At 44.2% G+C, this 18,953-nt stretch overlaps 1 protein-coding gene across 10 annotated transcripts in view; it reads right to left on the bottom strand.

The window, feature by feature from the left end:
- MTA1 (metastasis associated 1) overlaps positions 1-18,953 on the bottom strand; it is a 91,591-nt gene that overhangs the window by 55,739 nt on the left and 16,899 nt on the right. For all 10 annotated transcript variants that reach the window (XR_013226465.1, XM_077309536.1, XM_077309528.1 and 7 more), the window contains 8 exons: positions 18,419-18,545; positions 18,206-18,269; positions 10,438-10,555; positions 6,529-6,631; positions 5,734-5,833; positions 4,222-4,410; positions 2,788-2,862; positions 113-171 (listed from right to left, as the gene is read on the bottom strand). Coding sequence is in view for 9 of the 10 variants with exons in the window: in XM_077309536.1 (XP_077165651.1) it covers positions 113-171; positions 2,788-2,862; positions 4,222-4,410; positions 5,734-5,833; positions 6,529-6,631; positions 10,438-10,555; positions 18,206-18,269; positions 18,419-18,545 (835 nt within the window). In the remaining variant the exon portion in view is untranslated. The remainder of the gene's footprint in view (positions 1-112; positions 172-2,787; positions 2,863-4,221; positions 4,411-5,733; positions 5,834-6,528; positions 6,632-10,437; positions 10,556-18,205; positions 18,270-18,418; positions 18,546-18,953) is intronic.

The following is an 18,953-nucleotide window of genomic DNA, read 5'->3' as shown; positions in this document are numbered from 1 at the left end:
CTTTGCATATTTAGCCAACAATAAGTAGTAAATTACTGCTATTATTGTTCATGTGCTACACTTTAATTTCTAGTTTACTGCTGAATACTAATAGTCAAGTAGAAGTACTTACTAGTTAGGAATATATACTTGCTTTAGCTTGCTTTCTGCTTCAGCAGCTTTCAGCCGTTTCTTAGAACAAAATACAAAAACAGAAAAGGTTAATCTATAATCTATAATAACATTATCTATAATATCTATAATAACATTAAAAGCATCTCTCTCTCAGCAGGAACCACAACAAGCTATTGTAACAAAAATGGACATTTTCTTTTTCTTCTTTTCTTCTCTTTGTCCCCCAGATGTTAAAAATATAAATAGATATAGTCTGGCCCGTTTTAAGATGGGATGCTGAGGAATTAAAAAAACAACTTTTGTTGGCATGTCTGATTATAACACACACTTATTAATTCACAACACATAAATTGTTTCTTTAACTTTAATGGTGAAATGGTGAAGTCAGACTAAAAGGGAGGTTTCAATTTTAAACTTGGTAGGCGAAAAGGCAACAGGAATGAGGGTAGCTTTGTAGCTATACATTACATATAGTTTGAACGTAGCTGTTTTGTTCTACCAATAGGTGTGTGTAACTGTTGAGAGAGATTGCTTAGTTGCCAGTTCTTTGATAAACAGGCACAAGCTAATCTGACAGAAAACTGCTAATGTCTATAGAGGCAGGAATATATATACAGGTCCAATTTTCCTTCTTTAACATTTGATAGGGATCACCACACTTTCCTAGGAGATTTTCCTATTTCTAGTAACTATGTCACTTAGGGAAGGACTGCCGGTTCCACTTCCCTACTTCAGAATCCTCTCTTCACTCTCCTATCTCCAGTCCCTCACTGCCAACCCCTAGCTCCCAAATTTAACTGCTGTTTTCCAATTATCTCTCTAACATTCCATGATCTGTCATTGGCCACTCATAGGGATAGGACCATACCCTATCACAACTGCCCATAAGTAAGTATTCTCTGTTGAGGAATGGCCTGCCGGATAAAGCCAGAAATGATCTCACACTATTATCATAATGGGGGGGGGGGGATAAAAAAAATCAGAAGGACATCAAGAGGAAATTGTTGTAGTTTTCAAGTATGTAGAAATGTTCTAGATATATTTCTTTGTATTTACTGCACTGCTGTTTTTTTTAATTTTATAAACCACATTGATTCTTTACAAGAAAGGCAGACCATAAATGAATGAATAAGTAAAACAACCAACTCCACAGCAATGTCTCAATTACAGAAAGAAGGGTAAAGGAGATCATTTAACCCAGTGGTCCCCAACCCGCGGGCTGCGGCCCGGTGCCGGGCCGCGAAGGCCTTGGTGCCAGGCCGCAGCTCCTTCTTCCCTCCCCCCCCCGAAGCGAGAAGCTCGCCAGGCTGTGAGCAAATCAGCCGCCAAAGCGGCCAAAGCGGCCGATTAGCTCGCGGCCCGGCAAGCGTCTTGTTTCAGGAGGGGAGGGAAGAGAAGCTTGCCGAGCCGCAAGCTAATCGGCCGCTTTGGCGGGGCCGGGAGGGGGAGCTGCGGCCGGCGGGTGCAAACACACGTGAGCGGCAATCCGCGCATGCGCGTTTGCGCTGGGGCTGCCGCGCGTGCGCGGGCCCCCGGGCCGCCCTCTCCCCCCACTCCAGAGCAGCGGTCCGCGGCAGCTGAAAGGTTGCGGACCGCTGACCCACAGTAAACATAAATTGTTTTATATTTCAGCAAAGAATGAGGTGGCCAGAAACACAGGCCATTTCCACAGAGTTCTCTGCACAGGCTTCCATACCGTTGGGAAATTCCCCACAGAATCATGGTGCATCCAAGCACAGTCACAGGTTTCTCTAGCTATTCTCCAATCATTCTCAAACCTGCTTTGCTCCAAAGTTTTGGGAGAAAGATCACAATAACGTCTGGATGGCTGCCGTGTGGGTGGAAAAATTAAGACTTCCCTACCACATGGCAGCGGCTTTCTCTGGCACTATCCCCATAAAAGCCGCCTCCATAGCTGCCAGTGGTTTTTCATTTCTTAAAAACCATCTGCTCTATGATATTGTTGTATCACCATCTTCGCCGCGGACTAAATAAAGCCGTAAGGGCTTAGTGGGAGGAGTTAGGGTGGGCTCTGTCCGGGATGAGGAAGGGTGCCGATTGGCCCCTTTCTGCCGATTGGCCCGGCCGATTCGCGCCCTGCCGACAAGGGAGCAACTTGTCCCTTGCCGGCGGCCTGACGTGGCGAGAGGCGCGAAGCGCCTCTCACCGCATCAGGCCGCCGGCCGAGGGAGCCCCCGCCAGCCGCGCTGTGCGCGACTGCCGGGGGCTCCCTTACCTAGCGCCCGCTGTATTTTTCTTACAGCGGGCTTGATTACTAGTAGTATTATAAGAATGTCTCTAATAGGATCTCTTAATTCCTAGATTTCTTTTTTTTTTAAACCTCTAGTCCTTGGTGGTGAACCTGCCCTGTCAACGCCCTCCTGCCACTGCAGCACACGAGCCCATTCCTGTATGGGAACCATCATGGTCCCAGCTATACTTTTTCCAAATGTGAGCTGAAGAGGTACCTGTTACCATTCAGCCTCAATCCCGAAATTCCCCCCTTTCTCTCTGTCAATCATGGATGTCTGCAAGTAAAGGAGCACAGGTTCCAGATCATCCAGAGAGACAGTGGCTCTGAACATACAGCATTAAATGACCCACCGCCTAAGTTGCCCCAATAAGAGTTCAAAACAAGATCCATTTCTTGGAAGCAAATTCTATCACTCTTACCTGTTGAACATAGCGGTCTGTTGTTTTCCACATATAGTAATACTCAATTATGCTGGTTAAGGACTTCCATGGGAGCTAAGAACACACAAACACAAAAAGTGTTACAAGATACCCCAGGAGACTAGAAAAACTGAACATACAATCATGGTCAGGACTAGGAAGTATCCAAGTTCAAACTAGGCAATGTCAGGCATCAAATGAACAAAAACACGCTTGCACTTACGTGTAACTGCTGTTCATCAAGTGGTCACCTATGCAATCACATACGGGTTCTGTGCCTGCACACTAAGTTCCCACTGTTTTGCCATTAAAAGGTAGGAGGAGCACCTCTTTTTCCTCATAAGACTTCAACTTCTGACTGCAGTTGCAGGGAAAGAGTTGTAAAGCTTCAAAAAAGTTCCAGGGCTGAGTAAAGTCAAGTCCGTCAGTGCCAGGGTGGGACAGTCTGCTTCATTTAAAAACAAAGCTACAAGGACAGCTCAGTCTGTAAAGGAACACCATTTTATTTTGAAGGGGAAATTTTTAGATGAGTGGGGAAGTATGTTTGTGGGGGTCCAATATGGATGTTCAGTTGGATCCAAGCAACAACATGTGTACAGATCCTTTGTCTTGGCTATTGTCGTGTTTGTTGTAAGAGTACAATCAGTTGTATTGGCAATAACGGTCAATGTACGGTTCAAATTTGTTATTATGTGTACCATACTTTTTTTTAGCAGGTGATTCACAGGAACTGCAATTCAATGTAGCATGAGTTGATGTTGAACTTTTGATGATGGGATGGAACGGACCTCAGATGGTCAGAAAGAAACAGGCGTGACCTCGTAAACCTGGAATTTGATAAGGAGCTGGATTCAGTTAGTTATTCAAAGCAGAGCTGAAGAGGGCTTTCTCCCACAGGGAGAACTTTGGTTGGTGGCTTGCCTTAGGAATGAACTGCTTGCAGATGGAGCACTTCAACACACTGTGCTCTCGCCTAAGCAAAGTAGGCACTTGTGTTTCAGAGTAAGTCTCCCAACAAGGAGAGAATGGTGATGTGATGACTAGTTCCCCAACAAGAACAGACTTGGCTTGGAAGGTCTTACCAACAAGGAGGTGGCTTCTCTTGGCAGCAGTACAAGAGGAGTTGAGGGAGGGGGTGCTCCTTCCTCCTTTTAGCTTCAAAAGGGCCCTCATTCAGTGTGGAGAAGGAGCAGGTTAAGCTTCCCGAAGCTTGAAAAAAACTCTCCACAGTTGGCCTGTGCATGCACAGAATCCACGTAAGACTACACAGGTACCATGATGATGGGCATAAGACACTTGTTCAAGCTGATAGAAAATATTTTCCTTACAATCAACAAAACAAAACATGATATAGAAAAACAATCAAACTCCTATTTGCAATAATCTAATAGGCTACAGGATATTGTCCATGATTTACTGGATGAGCCTACTTACAAAATCTTGCTGGATATCAGTGAAGTCTTTTCCATATTTTTCCAGGGCTTCTTCAAAGAGGTTTGCCTCAGATGCTGACCACTCCTCCATCTCATCTCTGCACAAGACAGGTCCACCCTGCGGCACAAGTGCAGAGATCGCCTTGGATATGTCATAGACGTTTTTGTGCAAAGTATCCATGGCGTGGAACTAAATGGAAAAAAAAGAACCACCAAATATTGTTAAGTGTAAAAAAAATTTACAATGTGTAGAAACATTTAAATATCAAATGACCATCACAGAACTTTGGGGGGCTATATACAGGTTTACATTCTAAAATATGCCCTACCTTAAAATAAGTGGCTTTAACAAGAATGCTAAAGCTCAATGTGATAGCTTAAAAGCTTTTTAGTAAATGCTTTTACATTACCAAATGTTGGCCCTTTGTATGTCCAATAAAAACCTAACAAACATTTTGGCTTTCTCTGATATTTTCAGCTGGAGTAGTCAGAATTTCCTATAGACAGGTTCTACTGATCACAGAAACATTTTTGAACAGTTGGATTGGTTTGAGTTGTATATGAATCCAGGATACGACCATCCTGAGGCACACAAATGGATCAGAACAGCTGTGCGCATCTCTTCCCAAAGGTGTTTTCTTTCCATCCCTGCAAGGTTAAAATATCCCCTGAGATACACCCAAGTGTGTGTGTATCTGTATATTTGTGTCTCCTGCTACACTCCATCACAACAGCTTTGCTCATCTGAATAAAGACTTCTGAAGGTGCCACCCTGTGAGTGGGTAAGATCCCCAGGTCCCGTTCACACCCATTTTCCATGGTGTCTCCCCCTTTGTGGAATGTTTGCTTGAGGAGGTCAGGAAGGTTCCTTTTCTTCTGCTATTTCATTGAATGTGCAAAACAGAAATGTTCAGGACAGCATTGTTTTTTGCAAGGGACTGTAATGGAATGGTGCAGGAGGTCACTTTTACAAAGGGATAGGATTATAGTCTATTGCGATGCTTAAACTGTAGATGTCATCTTGCTTTTACTACATTGTCTTCGGGGATGCCCACCTCCAGGTGGGACCTGGGGATCCCCCAGAGTTACACATTCTCCAAACTACAGAGATCAATTCCCCTGGAGAAAATGGATGCTTTGGAGGGTGGACTCTAGGGTATTGTAACCCACTGAGGTCCCTATCGACGTCCCTCCAAGCTCCATCCTCAAAATCTCCAGGAGTTTCCGAACCTGGATCTGGCAACCCTACAATACATCTCCTGCCAGTGACCAAAGGGGATCTGGCATCCCTAACTGTCTTCTACCACTGTAACCAGTTTCTATATTGTGATATTCCATGACTTAGGCAGGCTTGTTTGTTTGCAATGTCTTCTGGTTCAATACCCCTAATCCTACTGCATTGATTATTGGATGTCTTAGCCTATTTAAGCAAGCTGTGCTTTGAATTTTATAATCCACCTTCAGTCTCAACAAGAAACGCAGGGTGAAAATGAAGTCCATAAATAACTCTTACCAGCGTGATATCTCTAGAAGCCGCTGCAGCACTCATGTGTAAACTTGGCTGCCGAACAGAACTACTGCAATCTAGAGCACGAGCAAATGTACCGACAGATCTAAGAAGAAAGCAGAATCAATTTTCTATGCAAGAGTAAAATCAGAGATTAAATCAACAAAGAAAACGTCTTTAGCAAAAACAAGACTCTTATTCATGTTCCTTCTAGTAACTTATTACAGGCAGAAAGGTAAGAGGATTTCTTCCTCCCTCTAGAAAAGGCTTTCTCAAACCAGGGTTTTTTGACAGTATAATAACATTATACTCCATTACGGTTTCGCCCCCACCCCAAATCCCTCCCATTCCTGGCTCCACTGCCAAAGTCTCCAGATATTTCCCAACCCAGAGCTGGCAAGATTGTGAGCTGCTCTGTTCAATAGGAGAAACAAAATTTAGAGGGAACATTGGCCTAGTTCCAATGGCCCACTGAATAGTGAAAACGCATCCATATATATATTATAAGCCATGCTGCTGAAATTAAGATTTGGGAGGAGCAGTCAATGGCAGAGGTTAGTAGAAAATTGGAGTGCCAGAAAAACATGCTTGACTAGCAAGCTAAACCATTATCAAAGAACTGCCTACATAAACTATGGATCGATGTTAAAACTACCCTGAGGGCACGCCTTTTTTAAAACAAGCAAGTGGAATAGCAAACAGAACTTCTTTCTTGATAGAGAGAAAAAATTTGATTGGCAGAATAGGTGACCAAAAGAAAATCGACAGCTTGAGACAAAACCAGCAGATTTTTTTCCTTACCGTGCTACTACAAGGAATTGGTCTATCTGTTTGTCTATTAGTGGATTAAAGGCTCCCCAAACTTTAGTTTCAAGTTTGGACTGGTCTCTACCATCATCCTCACCTAGAAAATAAATAAAATAAAATATATTTTAGTTTTTTAAAAAGGCCAAAAAGTCAACATTCTGATTTGAGGCCCGCTCAACATTGTTTAGAAAATACTTTAAATGTTGCATTCTTCATTGAAACGACCCCTTATTCCAGTGGTCTCCAACCCCCAGTCTGGGGACCGGGACCGGTTCGTGGATCAGTTGGTACCGGGCCACGGCTACTCCTCGTCCTCCTTCCCAGCTGCTGCCTCAGGGGCTGCCCTGCCACTCTGCTGCCGGCTCACCTTTGGTGCTCTCCAGTGGCCGCCATGGCTGGGCTCCTCCTCGGCGTGGCACTGTGCAGCTGCTTTTGGCAGCGCCCCCCATTGGGCGGTGGGAAGTCAGGGGCACTGGCGGGAAAGCAAGTGGAGCAGGGGCTCTGGCAGCGGCGACATCCCTTGGCAAAGGACTACCCCCACCCAGGCCTCAGTAAAATTGTTAAGCGTTGACCGGTCCCCGGTGATAAAAAGGTTGGAGACCACTGCCTTATTCTGCTTCTCTAATAGAATCCAATAGCCACATTACACAAAATACAGAAATACAGAGGATCAACAGCAATAGAGGGTCACCCTATGCAAGAGAAACCATTTAAACCACACCTAAAATAATGGGGCCCAAATCACAGTTCACTAAATAAAACAGTCATCACTAAGCACAGGTACAGACAGCTGTCGATCTTGCCCATTTTTGCAGGGTGCCATCTGCAGAAGGCTCTGAACAGATGATCAGAGCTGTCAAGCAGAACATTGGAGGAAAGAAAGGCAGGGCTTTGTATGTGGTACTACCTTGAAGTCAACCTGGTAGCTGATAAGACAGCCAATGCAATGACTGCAGAATGTGCATGGGACATTATTATACTAATAATAAGCAATTATTATACTATATTATACTAATAATATATTATTATACTAATAATAAGCAATATGTGTGCTACTTGGAATCTGCAGGCTGGCTTAAAAGGCAGATCCAAGTGCAGTTTATTATGGTAGTCTAATCTAGATGTTTCAGTGGGTGGATCGAGTTACCTAGATCAACTGAGTCAAGGTAGTGTGGGCCATTTTCCAAGTTTGACAAAGTTGGAAGAAAACATTTTTTGCTGTTGCATTAACTGGCTTCTCTAGCAGTAAAGCTGGATCCATTATAATACGTAGGCTCTCAAACTGAGTTGGCGAGGATCCGCTGATCTCTATCAAAGGTAGGAAGTCCAATGTCCTTCAAGGCCACAGCCTAGCATTATGTCCATGCTATCAGGATTTAGTTTCAACTTCATTTCTTTGCTATTTTAGGAGATTTGGAGAGTGAGGTACAGAGCTAGCTGGGTGTCATCTGCATACTGACTACACCCAATTTCAAGAATAAAAAATGATTTTTCTTAAGGGCTTTGCACAGAGATTGAAGAGTAACTGGGACAAGGATACACCCTGTGGAGTCCTACATGAGAAGTCCCACATCGATCACAGCTGATGAAAGTGATACGAAGAGACCTTTCCAAAGAGGCCTCTAAATTCAGTTCCATGCTTATTTGCAACTTTGGGCTCCCTCAAAGTGCTTGATATTCTACATAAAACAATTAAGATAGGGTTCAAAAGAAATTCCACTTAAATCAAAGGCACCTCCAGCACAGCCAAAGGGAAGCAACCTAAACAGAGTTACTTGAAGGCAATTCGGCATTTCTCCACCAAAAATTCCAATGAGGTGTCAATAATTAAATTGGATAATAACTCTAATGCGTGGAAGGATTATCTTAAGCCCATTATCTTCCCTCAGACAGATATCTGACACTTCCAGTCTTTGGTCTACTCTCTAGACCAGGGGTAGTCAAACTGTGGCCCTCCAGATGTCCATGGACTCGCTGGCAGGGGCTCATGGGAATTGTAGTCCATGGACATCTGGAGGGCCGCAGTTTGACTACCCCTGCTCTAGACAGTCCGGTCACAGGGCATTCCACTCATCCCTTTGTGCGTATGTATGTGTGTACGCCATTTTCCCTATTCTCTTTTTCCCTACCTAGCATTTAAAATCTGGACCAGTCAAGTTCTGGCTTTCAGTATATTTATGGTATAAATATGACCCTAAACACCCACAATATTTTGCATCAGTTGTTTGGCCAACCACCACCTTCCCATGACCTCCCAGGACCTTCAAAGACTTAAAGCTGGTCTTAGTATTGTTCTAACTTATATAAAGGTCAAGACATCCCATTGGTAAGAACTGATAAACAGAACCCTCATTCTGAATATGGGTCATCTGTTGTGGTCAACTCAAAATACCCTACCAATGAATTGCACTCCCTTGTCCACCTCATTCCCATGGCCTGTTCTTGAGCCAGTTGCATAGCACCCTCTACTCCTATTTATCAGAAACCCTCCTGTGACCATCGGGAATCTTGCAAAGAAACCTTGCTTGCTTACAGATGCAAGATCAGATCAAATGAGCCAGCCTAAAAGAGTCCAAGATTTGTTTTTAAAAAGGGATTAGTAGATCCTGAAGTATGTACTGAACCCAATACTAGGAAAGATAGGGAAGAATGCAAGCTTGAAGACATTTGGTTGTTATGAAGATGACCGAAGAGTCATGAGGATGGGAAAAAACAGTTAGAAAAGGGGTTGGTGAAGAAGCAAGACAGAGCAAATGAAGGACGGAGCAGAAAGGGGAGTTCAGAAATTAGATCCAATTTGTGTGAGATTGAGAGAGCTAAGTGTCCAACCCGATGGACTTAATCACTTAACAGCTGTATCTACTTAGAGAAAGACTGAAATGTTGCATGCATTTATAAAGGTGAGTAAATGTTATAAATGTTTAGTTAATAAAGTAGTGAATCAACCTTTGTTTATCCCATCTGACAAATGCTTTAAACATACTAAGTCATGGGTAGTCAATCTGCGGCCCTCCAGATGTTCATGGACTACAATTCCCATGAGCCCCTGTCAGCAAATGCTGGCAGGGGCTCATGGGAATTGTAGTCCATGAACATCTGGAAGACCACAGGTTGACTACCCCTGTACTAAGGGATAAAGATCCATGCTGACCTGGTTTAAACCAACTACCTGAAGAAATGAGGGATATCACACTTGTTATGGGAACTGGCTGAGAGAAGAAATGGTCATGGATCAGTGGGTGCTAGCACTATGACAGGAGCCGGAGTGGGATGGGCAGTTAGAGTGTCATACTAGGATCCAGGAGTCTCAAGACTGAATACCCATACTACCATGAAAGCTTGCTGAGTGACCTTGGGCCTGCCATACACATCTGACCTAACCTATCTCACAGAGCTGTTGTGAAGATAAAAGGCAGGAGGGGGAATAATGTAAGCTACTTTGGGTGACCACTGGGGAGAGGTAAATGTGAGGTAAAAGTGAGGTAAATCTTAAGACTGCTCACCTTCTCCTCTACCCAGCCAAGTATACTTGAATAAATAAACTCCCATCCCAAGAAAAGCAACAGTGATTAATATTTAGGAAGTGTATGAAGATTCTTTCCACTATCTCCTGCAGTCTGTGTTTCAACCAATTCAACTAAGTATAAAGTGGGATGTGAATTTTCCATGTTTCTTAATTAGGACTGTCATACTGGTTTTCTTAGCAGAACTTTTCATTGGATCAATGTCCTGTTACTGAAGTCATGAAAGTGTAGATAATGCTTCCTTAGCATGACCTTTTACAGGAGGTAGTCCACAGGTGGCAGGTTCTCAAAATACACAGCCCAACACTTCCATGAGCTCTTTTCCCACTATGATATAATTTCTTTATAGGCTGATGCAGAAATGAGGTTGCAAAGTTACCTTCTTTCAGTAAGTCTACTATGTCAGCTTGGTACTTGTTCCCAACTCTGATCTCTCCTTTATCAGCTAGAAGAGTCTTCTGTTGTGGGTCATATACTAGTGAATAAAAAAAGAAGTCCTAAAAAAAAAAAAAGCATAGTAACATTAGTATTCCCGACAGCTCAAATCCTGCATGCTAACTTGTTTCAAAAAGTACACTGTGCCATTGCTAACCACCAAAGGACCTGTGCAATGCAGTTTTCGACAAAAATACGTTTCATCTGAATTTTCTGCATTCCAGAATGCCACAGGATATCCCTGCATTCAGCATTAAAGTAATAATCATCTCAATTTCCTTCTGCATATAAGACAGGGGATATGTCTGGCTAGCTAGAATGAAATGAGGTTCAATGTTTACATTCTGTCCAACATCTAAGCCCTCCGACCCCCCACCACGCACACGCACACAAACACCGAAGTACTTGTATGCTAGAGAGAGAAAATCCTCATGCTCCTTTTTTGTCTCATGGAGGGGTATGCAAGCAGACAATCACACAGTAATCCAGATACAGTTTACTCAGCTTTATTCAAAGTGTTACATGGCAGAGGAAGACAACACAGAGCTCTTCACACAAGTTCAGTACAGGCTTGTACAGTATCTTTTTTGGAGTACATGAGTCAGTTTTCAGGTGAGTCAGGTAGTGAAGTTCCCCAGGAAAGAGCCAAATCATCAAAGAGCAATAATTCACATACAGTACAGAACAGCCTTTTCCAACCTTTTGAGCATGGAGCAGCCCCTGAAATAACTTCTCAGGCTTTGAGGAGCCCCAGAAGTGATATCAGCTGGCTATGCCTTTCTGTCACACAAGCACACAAAGTGACATGTCACCACTTGTGTTAACAAGGCAGCCTCAAGGAGGACTAGGGAGGGTGGGGGAGACAAGATGGTTTAAGGCAGGAGTAGGTATGCAGGCTCCACCCCCTCCCAGACACGGAAACCACAAGAGAACTCACTTGAGATGGGACAGGGAGCAGTGGAAGTGGCCGATTCCCTGGCTTGTGGGCAATCCATTAAGGCAGAAGATGAAAGGCCAGGGACCCCCTCCAGAGCTCCCATGGACCGCCAGGGATCTGCGGATCCTTGGTTGGGAATCCCTGGTATAAAACATGCATTTTCCTGAGCAAGAATGATGTTGTTGAGTAATGCATCCTACTGACCAGCATCTTTCCAAATAACGCAAGTGTGCTGCGGAAGAACTTTCAGAGTGCTAATGCCGAAATAATAGTTCTATGGAATTAGGCCAGATTCAAGTCCTCCCTAGAGAACAACTGAAGGAAAGGTTTTACATTTGCTCTGAAGAAAAGATTTTACATTTACTTCTGCAAGAACAGCCAATTTTCTCTCTCAAGCAAATAGTGGCTGCATTGAGATAATACATTCATTGGTCATAATGACATACGAATGCACTGGAAGAGTAGAATGGTCTTCTAGTGCAGTGGCTGCAGTGTATATTCACCATCACACACAAATCCCAGATCCTTCCCATTAACCAGCCCATCAAATTGACAAACAATCCCAGTAAGTTTCCACTAGCCTGGCAGCCCCATTGACAGGAAACTTCTTGGGCCACAGCAGCACGTGCAAAGCACTATGTGGGGCCAAAGGTAAAGGTATCCCCTGTGCAAGCACCGAGTCATGTCTGACCCTTGGGGTGACGCCCTCTAGCGTTTTCATGGCAGACTCAATACGGGGTGGCCTTGCCAGTGCCTTCCCCAGTCATTACCGTTTACCCCCCAGCAAGCTGGGTCCTCATTTTACCCACCTCGGAAGGATGGAAGGCTGAGTCAACCTTGAGCCGGCTGCTGGGATCGAACTCCCAGCCTCATGGGCAAAGCTTTCAGACGGCTGCCTTACCACTCTGCGCCACAAGAGGCTCTTATGTGGGGCCAAAACATGCACCTAAACCCAGACTGAGTAAACCATAGTCCTGCCTTCAAGGGAGACAGTTCCCAACAATCAAGCATAAAGGGAGAACTGTGTTTAGTTTTCTCTTTCGACTGAAGTCGCTTTTCTTCTGCATGGTTCCCTGTTAGAGAAAGAAGAAAAATATCCCACATTAGCACTTCTTGTTCAGGTTTATACATTTTAATTACTTGTGTTAGTTTTCTTTTTCTCATCCCCCACATGCCTGTGAAGTTCCAAAACTTCTTTCAACACTCATATTGTGAAATAAATAAGGCTATCATGGAAAAAAGGAGCAACATGCATGCTACCCTGAACTCCCCTGGCTGGAATAAAGGATGCAGGGCTGAAATAAAAAATGTTCTAGATGGATTAAAAGGCCAGTTAGCGTCTTCCCACAAAAAACAAACCCAGATAGGGGCAGAGCTAGGAGCCAATCATGGTTCCAGCCACAAAGCATCTAAAAAGAATAAGAGGCAAGTTAGCAGCTTTGTCAGTTCAACAATACATTTAATTCAAATTAAAAAGTTAAAAAGACATCACAGGAGGTTCAGGCAACCTTCAAGGTATGAAAGAAGCAAAGAGCCACCTCTCTCTGTGATGTCCCTGCTGTGTTGCTAGGAAACTGTGATGATAAATAATAAGGTATCTGCTCTTATTCCTTGATTAAGGGTATCATAAACAGCTAGGGATGGGCACAAACCAGCTCACAAACTAAAGTTTGTGACAAATTTTGGTCGGTTCATGCTCTGCAAAGTCAAACCCCTTCTTCCTGGGAGCAAAAACCAGATACATATACATATCTGGCACCCATCCAGCACTTGTGGCATCCAATGATCCCCCCACATACAACTGATCCATAGCTTCCCCTCTACGGAACTCTGGAAGGCCACATTCCTTTGTGCCACAGCATGAGATTCCTTTACAAGCATGAAATATCCCCCCTTCCAATGTTCACACATTACCTGCATTCTGGGTTGTCAAAACTGTCAGAAGCTTTGAGCCTTGATAGAGTCCACTGTAGCCTCGATCCACATCTCACATGATAAGACAGTGGGCCTGGTGTGAGAAAGACTTGAGTTCAGGAGGACCTATATGTTGACGATGAAGGAAGCCTGCTCCACCTCCAACGCAGAATTCCCTAAAGCGCTACATACATTGCTGCAGAGACTCTTGTCAAGATGCTCCAAATAAGCAAGCAGTGCTTTGGAATAGCTCTTTCCCAGTTTGCTGACAGCAATGGGCATTTCATAGCGGAGACCATCTAGATGGCCAGCCCCACTGAGTGGAAGGACCAGGGAGCATTATGCACTAGGGGAAACCTTGCAAATATTCTGCAAAAAGCCACATCTTTTGCCAGGTTTCTACATGTGACACAGGTTTCCCCATGTAAGCCCCACTATTCTATTTTTGATTCTGTACGGCAGTGGTCCCCAACCTTTCTATCACCGGGGACCGGTCAACGCTTGACAATTTTATTGAGGCCTGGGCGGGAGGGTAGTCTTTTGCCAAGGGACATCGCCGCTGCCTGAGCCCCTGCTCCACTTGCTTTCCTGCCAGCGTCCCTGACTTCCTGCTGCCTACTGGGGGATGCTGCCAGCAGCAGCTGCGCAGTGCCACGCCAAGGGGGAGCCCCAGCCATGGCAGCCGCTGGAGAGTACCAAAGGTGAGCCGGCAGCAGAGTGGCAGGGCAGCCCCCGAGGCAGCAGCCGCGGAGGAGGACGAGGAGGAGCCGCAGCCTGGTACCAACTGATCCACGGACCGGTACCGGTCACCAGGGGTTGGGGACCACTGGTGTATGACACTCCCCTCATGGCAACGAGCACGCATTTTCTGCGTCATTTCCTCAGAGTATTGTAACCTTAGTTTACTATGACTTATTCCTTTACACCAGTTCCAGGAACGCCTTTTTTTGCATGCATAAACATTACAGTATTTTTCTCTATGTGCTATCATACACCAATGGCTGAACAGAAAGCCCATGAACTACAATTCCCATGAGGCTCTGTCACCAGTATGTGTCAGTCAGGCGACACTGCAGCCTACCAAAGAGCTTCTAGTACAATCAAGGAAGTGCCCCTCCCACTTGAAAATAACTCTCTCAAATGTATAACCGTTTACTTTGATCTACCATGGGATGAAAAAAACACCAAAATGCACGTTTTAAAAAGAGGCGATTTAAAAGGGGGCGATTGAACAGCGTCAGTGAACTGACTTCGGTGAAAAATGGTGCATGCATAATATTTTATTCTGCGTGTGTCTTAAATAATTAAGATTTTGAAGGGAGGGCACCAGGGGCATCAGAGCACCGCCTCTTATTTTTTTTAAAAAGCCTTAAATTAAAAAAAAAATAGTACATCCCCTCACAGTGATATATATAAGGAATAAGGCATATTGCCTCCTATTTTCACCATTTAACAGCCCCACAACTGCGGTGAGCATTTATGTTAGCAAGATTTTAAATGTCCTACTCTTCTGATTCTGAATATGGCATATCTCCACAAGGGAAGGTGAGGAGTTGTTCCCAAGCTTTTTCGGGCTGCCACCCCCTTGGCTCCCAGGCCACATCCCTAGTGCCCCCCCCCCATACACACACAAACACACACCTCTTTCCTGGTGTTAGGTCTACTGCAAATTTAAAACACACTATATTGCCTACAGTTCTTTTTGGCAATTAGTCCTTTTTTGGCAATTAGTCTGGAAAGTAATTTGTAAAAGTCACTCCAGATCCTCAGATGGGAAAAGAAAGAGACAAAGAGAAAGAAGCAAGCAATGGAAAATCCCATGGCCAGGTGCAAGCAGGAGATGGCTTTTCCAGCCTCTCAAAGATGGAGATTTTTGTGGAAGGGTTGCCAACTCTGAGTTAAAAAATTCCTGTAGATCTGGGATGGAGTCTAGGAAGGACAGATTCTGAGGAGGGGAAGGAGCTCAGCAGGAATATGATCCCATCCAATCTATCTTCTGAAGCTGTAATTTTCCTCAGGAAGCTAATCAGGGTTGGCCCTGGTCAGCACTGGGATGGGAGACCCCCAAGAAAACCCACAGTCGCTACTACCAAGAGATAGGCAATGGCAAGCCACCTTGGAACATCTCTCGCTAGGAAAATGCAGCCACAGCAGGAAGTCAGACTGTTGGCCCCGTACTGCCCCCAAATTCCTCACTGCCCACCTTCTGTCCCAAAATTTCTCACCACTCCCTGGATCCTTCCGCTGTCCCCAGGGGAGCATGTCCTCTTATGTCCTAATGCAGTGGTCCCCAACCTTTTTATCACCGGGGACCAGTCAACGCTTGACAATTTTACTGAGGCCCGGGGGGGGCGTAGTCTTTTGCTGAGGGATGTCGCCATCACCGCCTGAGCCCCTGCTCCACTTGCTTTCCCAGGGGCACCCCTGACTTCCCGCCGCTCGCTGGGGGCGCTGCCAGCAGGAGCTGCACACTGCCATGTCAAGGGGGAGCTCCAGCCATGGTGACTGCCGGAGAGCACCAAAGGTGAGCCTGCGGCAGAGTGGCAGGGCAGCCCCCAAGGAATCAACCAGAGAGGAAGACGAGGGGGAGCCACGGCCGGTACCGACTGAAAAATGGACCAGTACCAATCCCCGGACCAGGGGTTGGGGACCACTGTCCTAATGGGGGAATTATCCAAGCTCAAGAATGTAATTCAAGGGTGAGTGAAATGCAAACAGAAAGAAGGATCTTCTTACAATGTGGTAACTAAAGATCAGTGATTCTCAATCTTCCTAATGCTGCGACCCTTTAATACAATTCCTCATGTTTTGGTGACCCCCAACCATAAAATTATGCAAGTGTTCTTTCACAGAAATCAAACTGAAACTGACCAATGGTGTGAAGATCCATCGTTCATGATTGTATATAAATTGGTTATAAATTGTATATATATTGGTGGATGCCTTCAGGAGGAGCTGCAACAGTGGCGCCTTCCCCCTAAGGCCAAGCTGCTCGTTATGCCGCAACCCCTGTGAAAGGGAAATCACTAGGGACAAGATGCCTCTTTTTTGACAAACAAGTGTAAAGAAAACCTATCCAGGCCCTTTCCACCACTTTCCACCACCACCACATGAACGTACCCGAATGTTCAGATTGCAGCATTACAACCAAAACCCAGATATGATATTGCTAATGGATAGCGAATTGCCATAGATGTCATTCAATAAATGACTGTTACCTATCAGTTCTAACCAGATCATAAGCACAACCAGATCACAAGCACAAATCACTTATATAGTGGAAGCATCTACAACAACAACAAGAACCCTAGACGTTAAGTACAATGTAACATGTTGGCTAAGAGAACGAGCTGTGAATGGAACGAACCAAACATCATCCATCCATTTCAAAGAGTGAGACCATTTATCACAGACTTGAATGAGACATGCCAGCCCACAAAGCTGTGAACTCACTGGGTGGGTTTACTTTTCACCTCCATCTGTATTACTTCAAAATTTGACATTTCCTATCATGTCCCTTTACGCATTATAGTCTCAAGGCAGCAATAACAATCTTATAAGGCAGTTGTAAAAATTACGGCAGCAATGCATACAACCCACTTCAAACACTAAGGAAAAGCTGCTGCATAAAGTACTAAGCAATGTTTGATAATGCCTCAATTTTCATATATAGCAAGAGTGTCCAGGTTCTGCTAAATATTGGCAAATTATTGTGGAAACTATTTCTACTAGTATTGATTTTACAATAGCTTATACACCAGAGTTACTGCCTTTCAAGTGCTTTGTAAGCCACTGATATTCAGTCTGTGAGCCATATGTGATTCTTTTGGCATGCTGCCTGTGGTTTTTCTGAGCACTATTTCCTAATGTGATATATGCCCCATGTTCCAGCACAGCGGACAAGACCATTGCCCAGTACAGCTTGTGAATGGCAGCTCATTCCCACCTTGAAATGCTGGAAGGACCAGAGGATGGATAATTTTCTGAGAGCCACTGGCCTCATTCCAGGGATAGAAAAGCCCATCCCACCCCAACACCCCCCCCCCTTCTTCTTCCTAACTAAAGCCTCTGTGCTCTCCTCCCAGTATGCAGGCAGCTGGCAGGAAGAGAACAAGCTGGTTGCATAAAAAAACAGTAAAGCTTCTCCCATTGCAGCCACCCAGGAAAAGAAGAAGCTGGCCAAGATGGAGTGGTGGTGGATTTTATTTCTTTCTTCCCCAGCCAGCTTGCTCTCCTCCAGGTGCCTTGGCAATGTCTCTTTTTATCCTGAGCTATTGAGCCTCATGCTGAGGAGCACAAAAGAAACCAGACAGGGAAGTCTTTCCCCTCACTCCACATACTTAAGTGCAGGCTGAAACTCAACAATGGTAGGAAAATATAAACCTATATGCTCAGAGATACTCTGGTAATTTAAAATGTTCTAATACTTGCAGTTATTTCCATATGTGTGTGTGTGGTTGTCATGTGGCTCTTATGGCTGATGATGAAAGCCATTGCAGCTTTCTGTGAAATGTTGAATGAGTACCATTATCGTAAGCATTCAGAGTCCCATGCAAGAGTTTTTGTATATGCTGTTGAGACCACTAGCATTGCATTCACTTGATGGTGGAGAAAAAATGATATATTTTGTATGATAAAACTGACCACCTAATTAGAAAGAAAACCCTTTAAACATTGGTATTTGGAAACAAATCGTTCATCAGAATGACATTAACGGAGACCTATATAAATTGTGGATGATTTCTGTATAACGTGTATATTACATTTAAAATGTTATTTTGATTAAAAGCAACCAAAGAAATAAAACGCTAAGAAAAGTAGGACAACTTGAAGCTTTTCAGTTTTCAAAATGGGTTCATACCTCGTGTTCCAGATACGATTTAAGGGATTCTGTCTCATTTAACAGAGTAACATTGCATTTTCCTCTAAATAAAAAGAAAAAGTCATAAGTTGTGGGGGGGAAAGAGTATTTGGAGCAACTGTATTATTTTAAAAAATATCTACTTAGAAAGTGTATTAAAACTCTTGCACAAAAGGATTAGAAGTGAATTTTATTTAGTTACTGACACTGTACCTAATGTGTGTGGCAGGTAAGGATTCCAGCTGCCGAGAAAGAAACAATTCTCGATGTCTCAGTTGATGTTTCTGTTTCTCTGGTAAGTCCACCATTTCTGAGTTTTCCATCTCTTCTTCCATTTCTCCTAAATGAACGGGAAACAATATTAATCTCTGAAAGTGAGAAAAGCCATTTTATCTTCACATCAACCATGTAAATCAGGTAAGGCTGAGAGTATATGACTGTCCTAAGTCACCCATAGGGATGGGCACAAACGAACTGTGATTGGTCACAAACTACAGTTCATGATGAATTTTAGCTAGTTTGTGATTCATGAAGTTCATGGCAGATCAACTGGCACAATTTCCCAGCTGTTCATGGCGGTTCAAGGATACACTTCCAGACGGTCTCTGCTTAATATAAATGTTTTAAAAGGTAAAGGTAAAGGTATCCCCTGTGCAAGCACCGGGTCATGTCTGACCCTTGGGGTGACACCCTCTAGCGTTTTCATGGCAGACTCGATACAGGGTGGTTTGCCAGTGCCTTCCCCAGT

Source organism: Paroedura picta, chromosome 14 (genome assembly GCF_049243985.1).
Source record: "Paroedura picta isolate Pp20150507F chromosome 14, Ppicta_v3.0, whole genome shotgun sequence".
In the NCBI taxonomy this organism is placed as follows: domain Eukaryota; kingdom Metazoa; phylum Chordata; class Lepidosauria; order Squamata; family Gekkonidae; genus Paroedura; species Paroedura picta.
The sequence above is the reverse complement of the archived record's forward strand: the minus strand, read 5'-3'. Positions and strand labels throughout refer to the sequence as shown.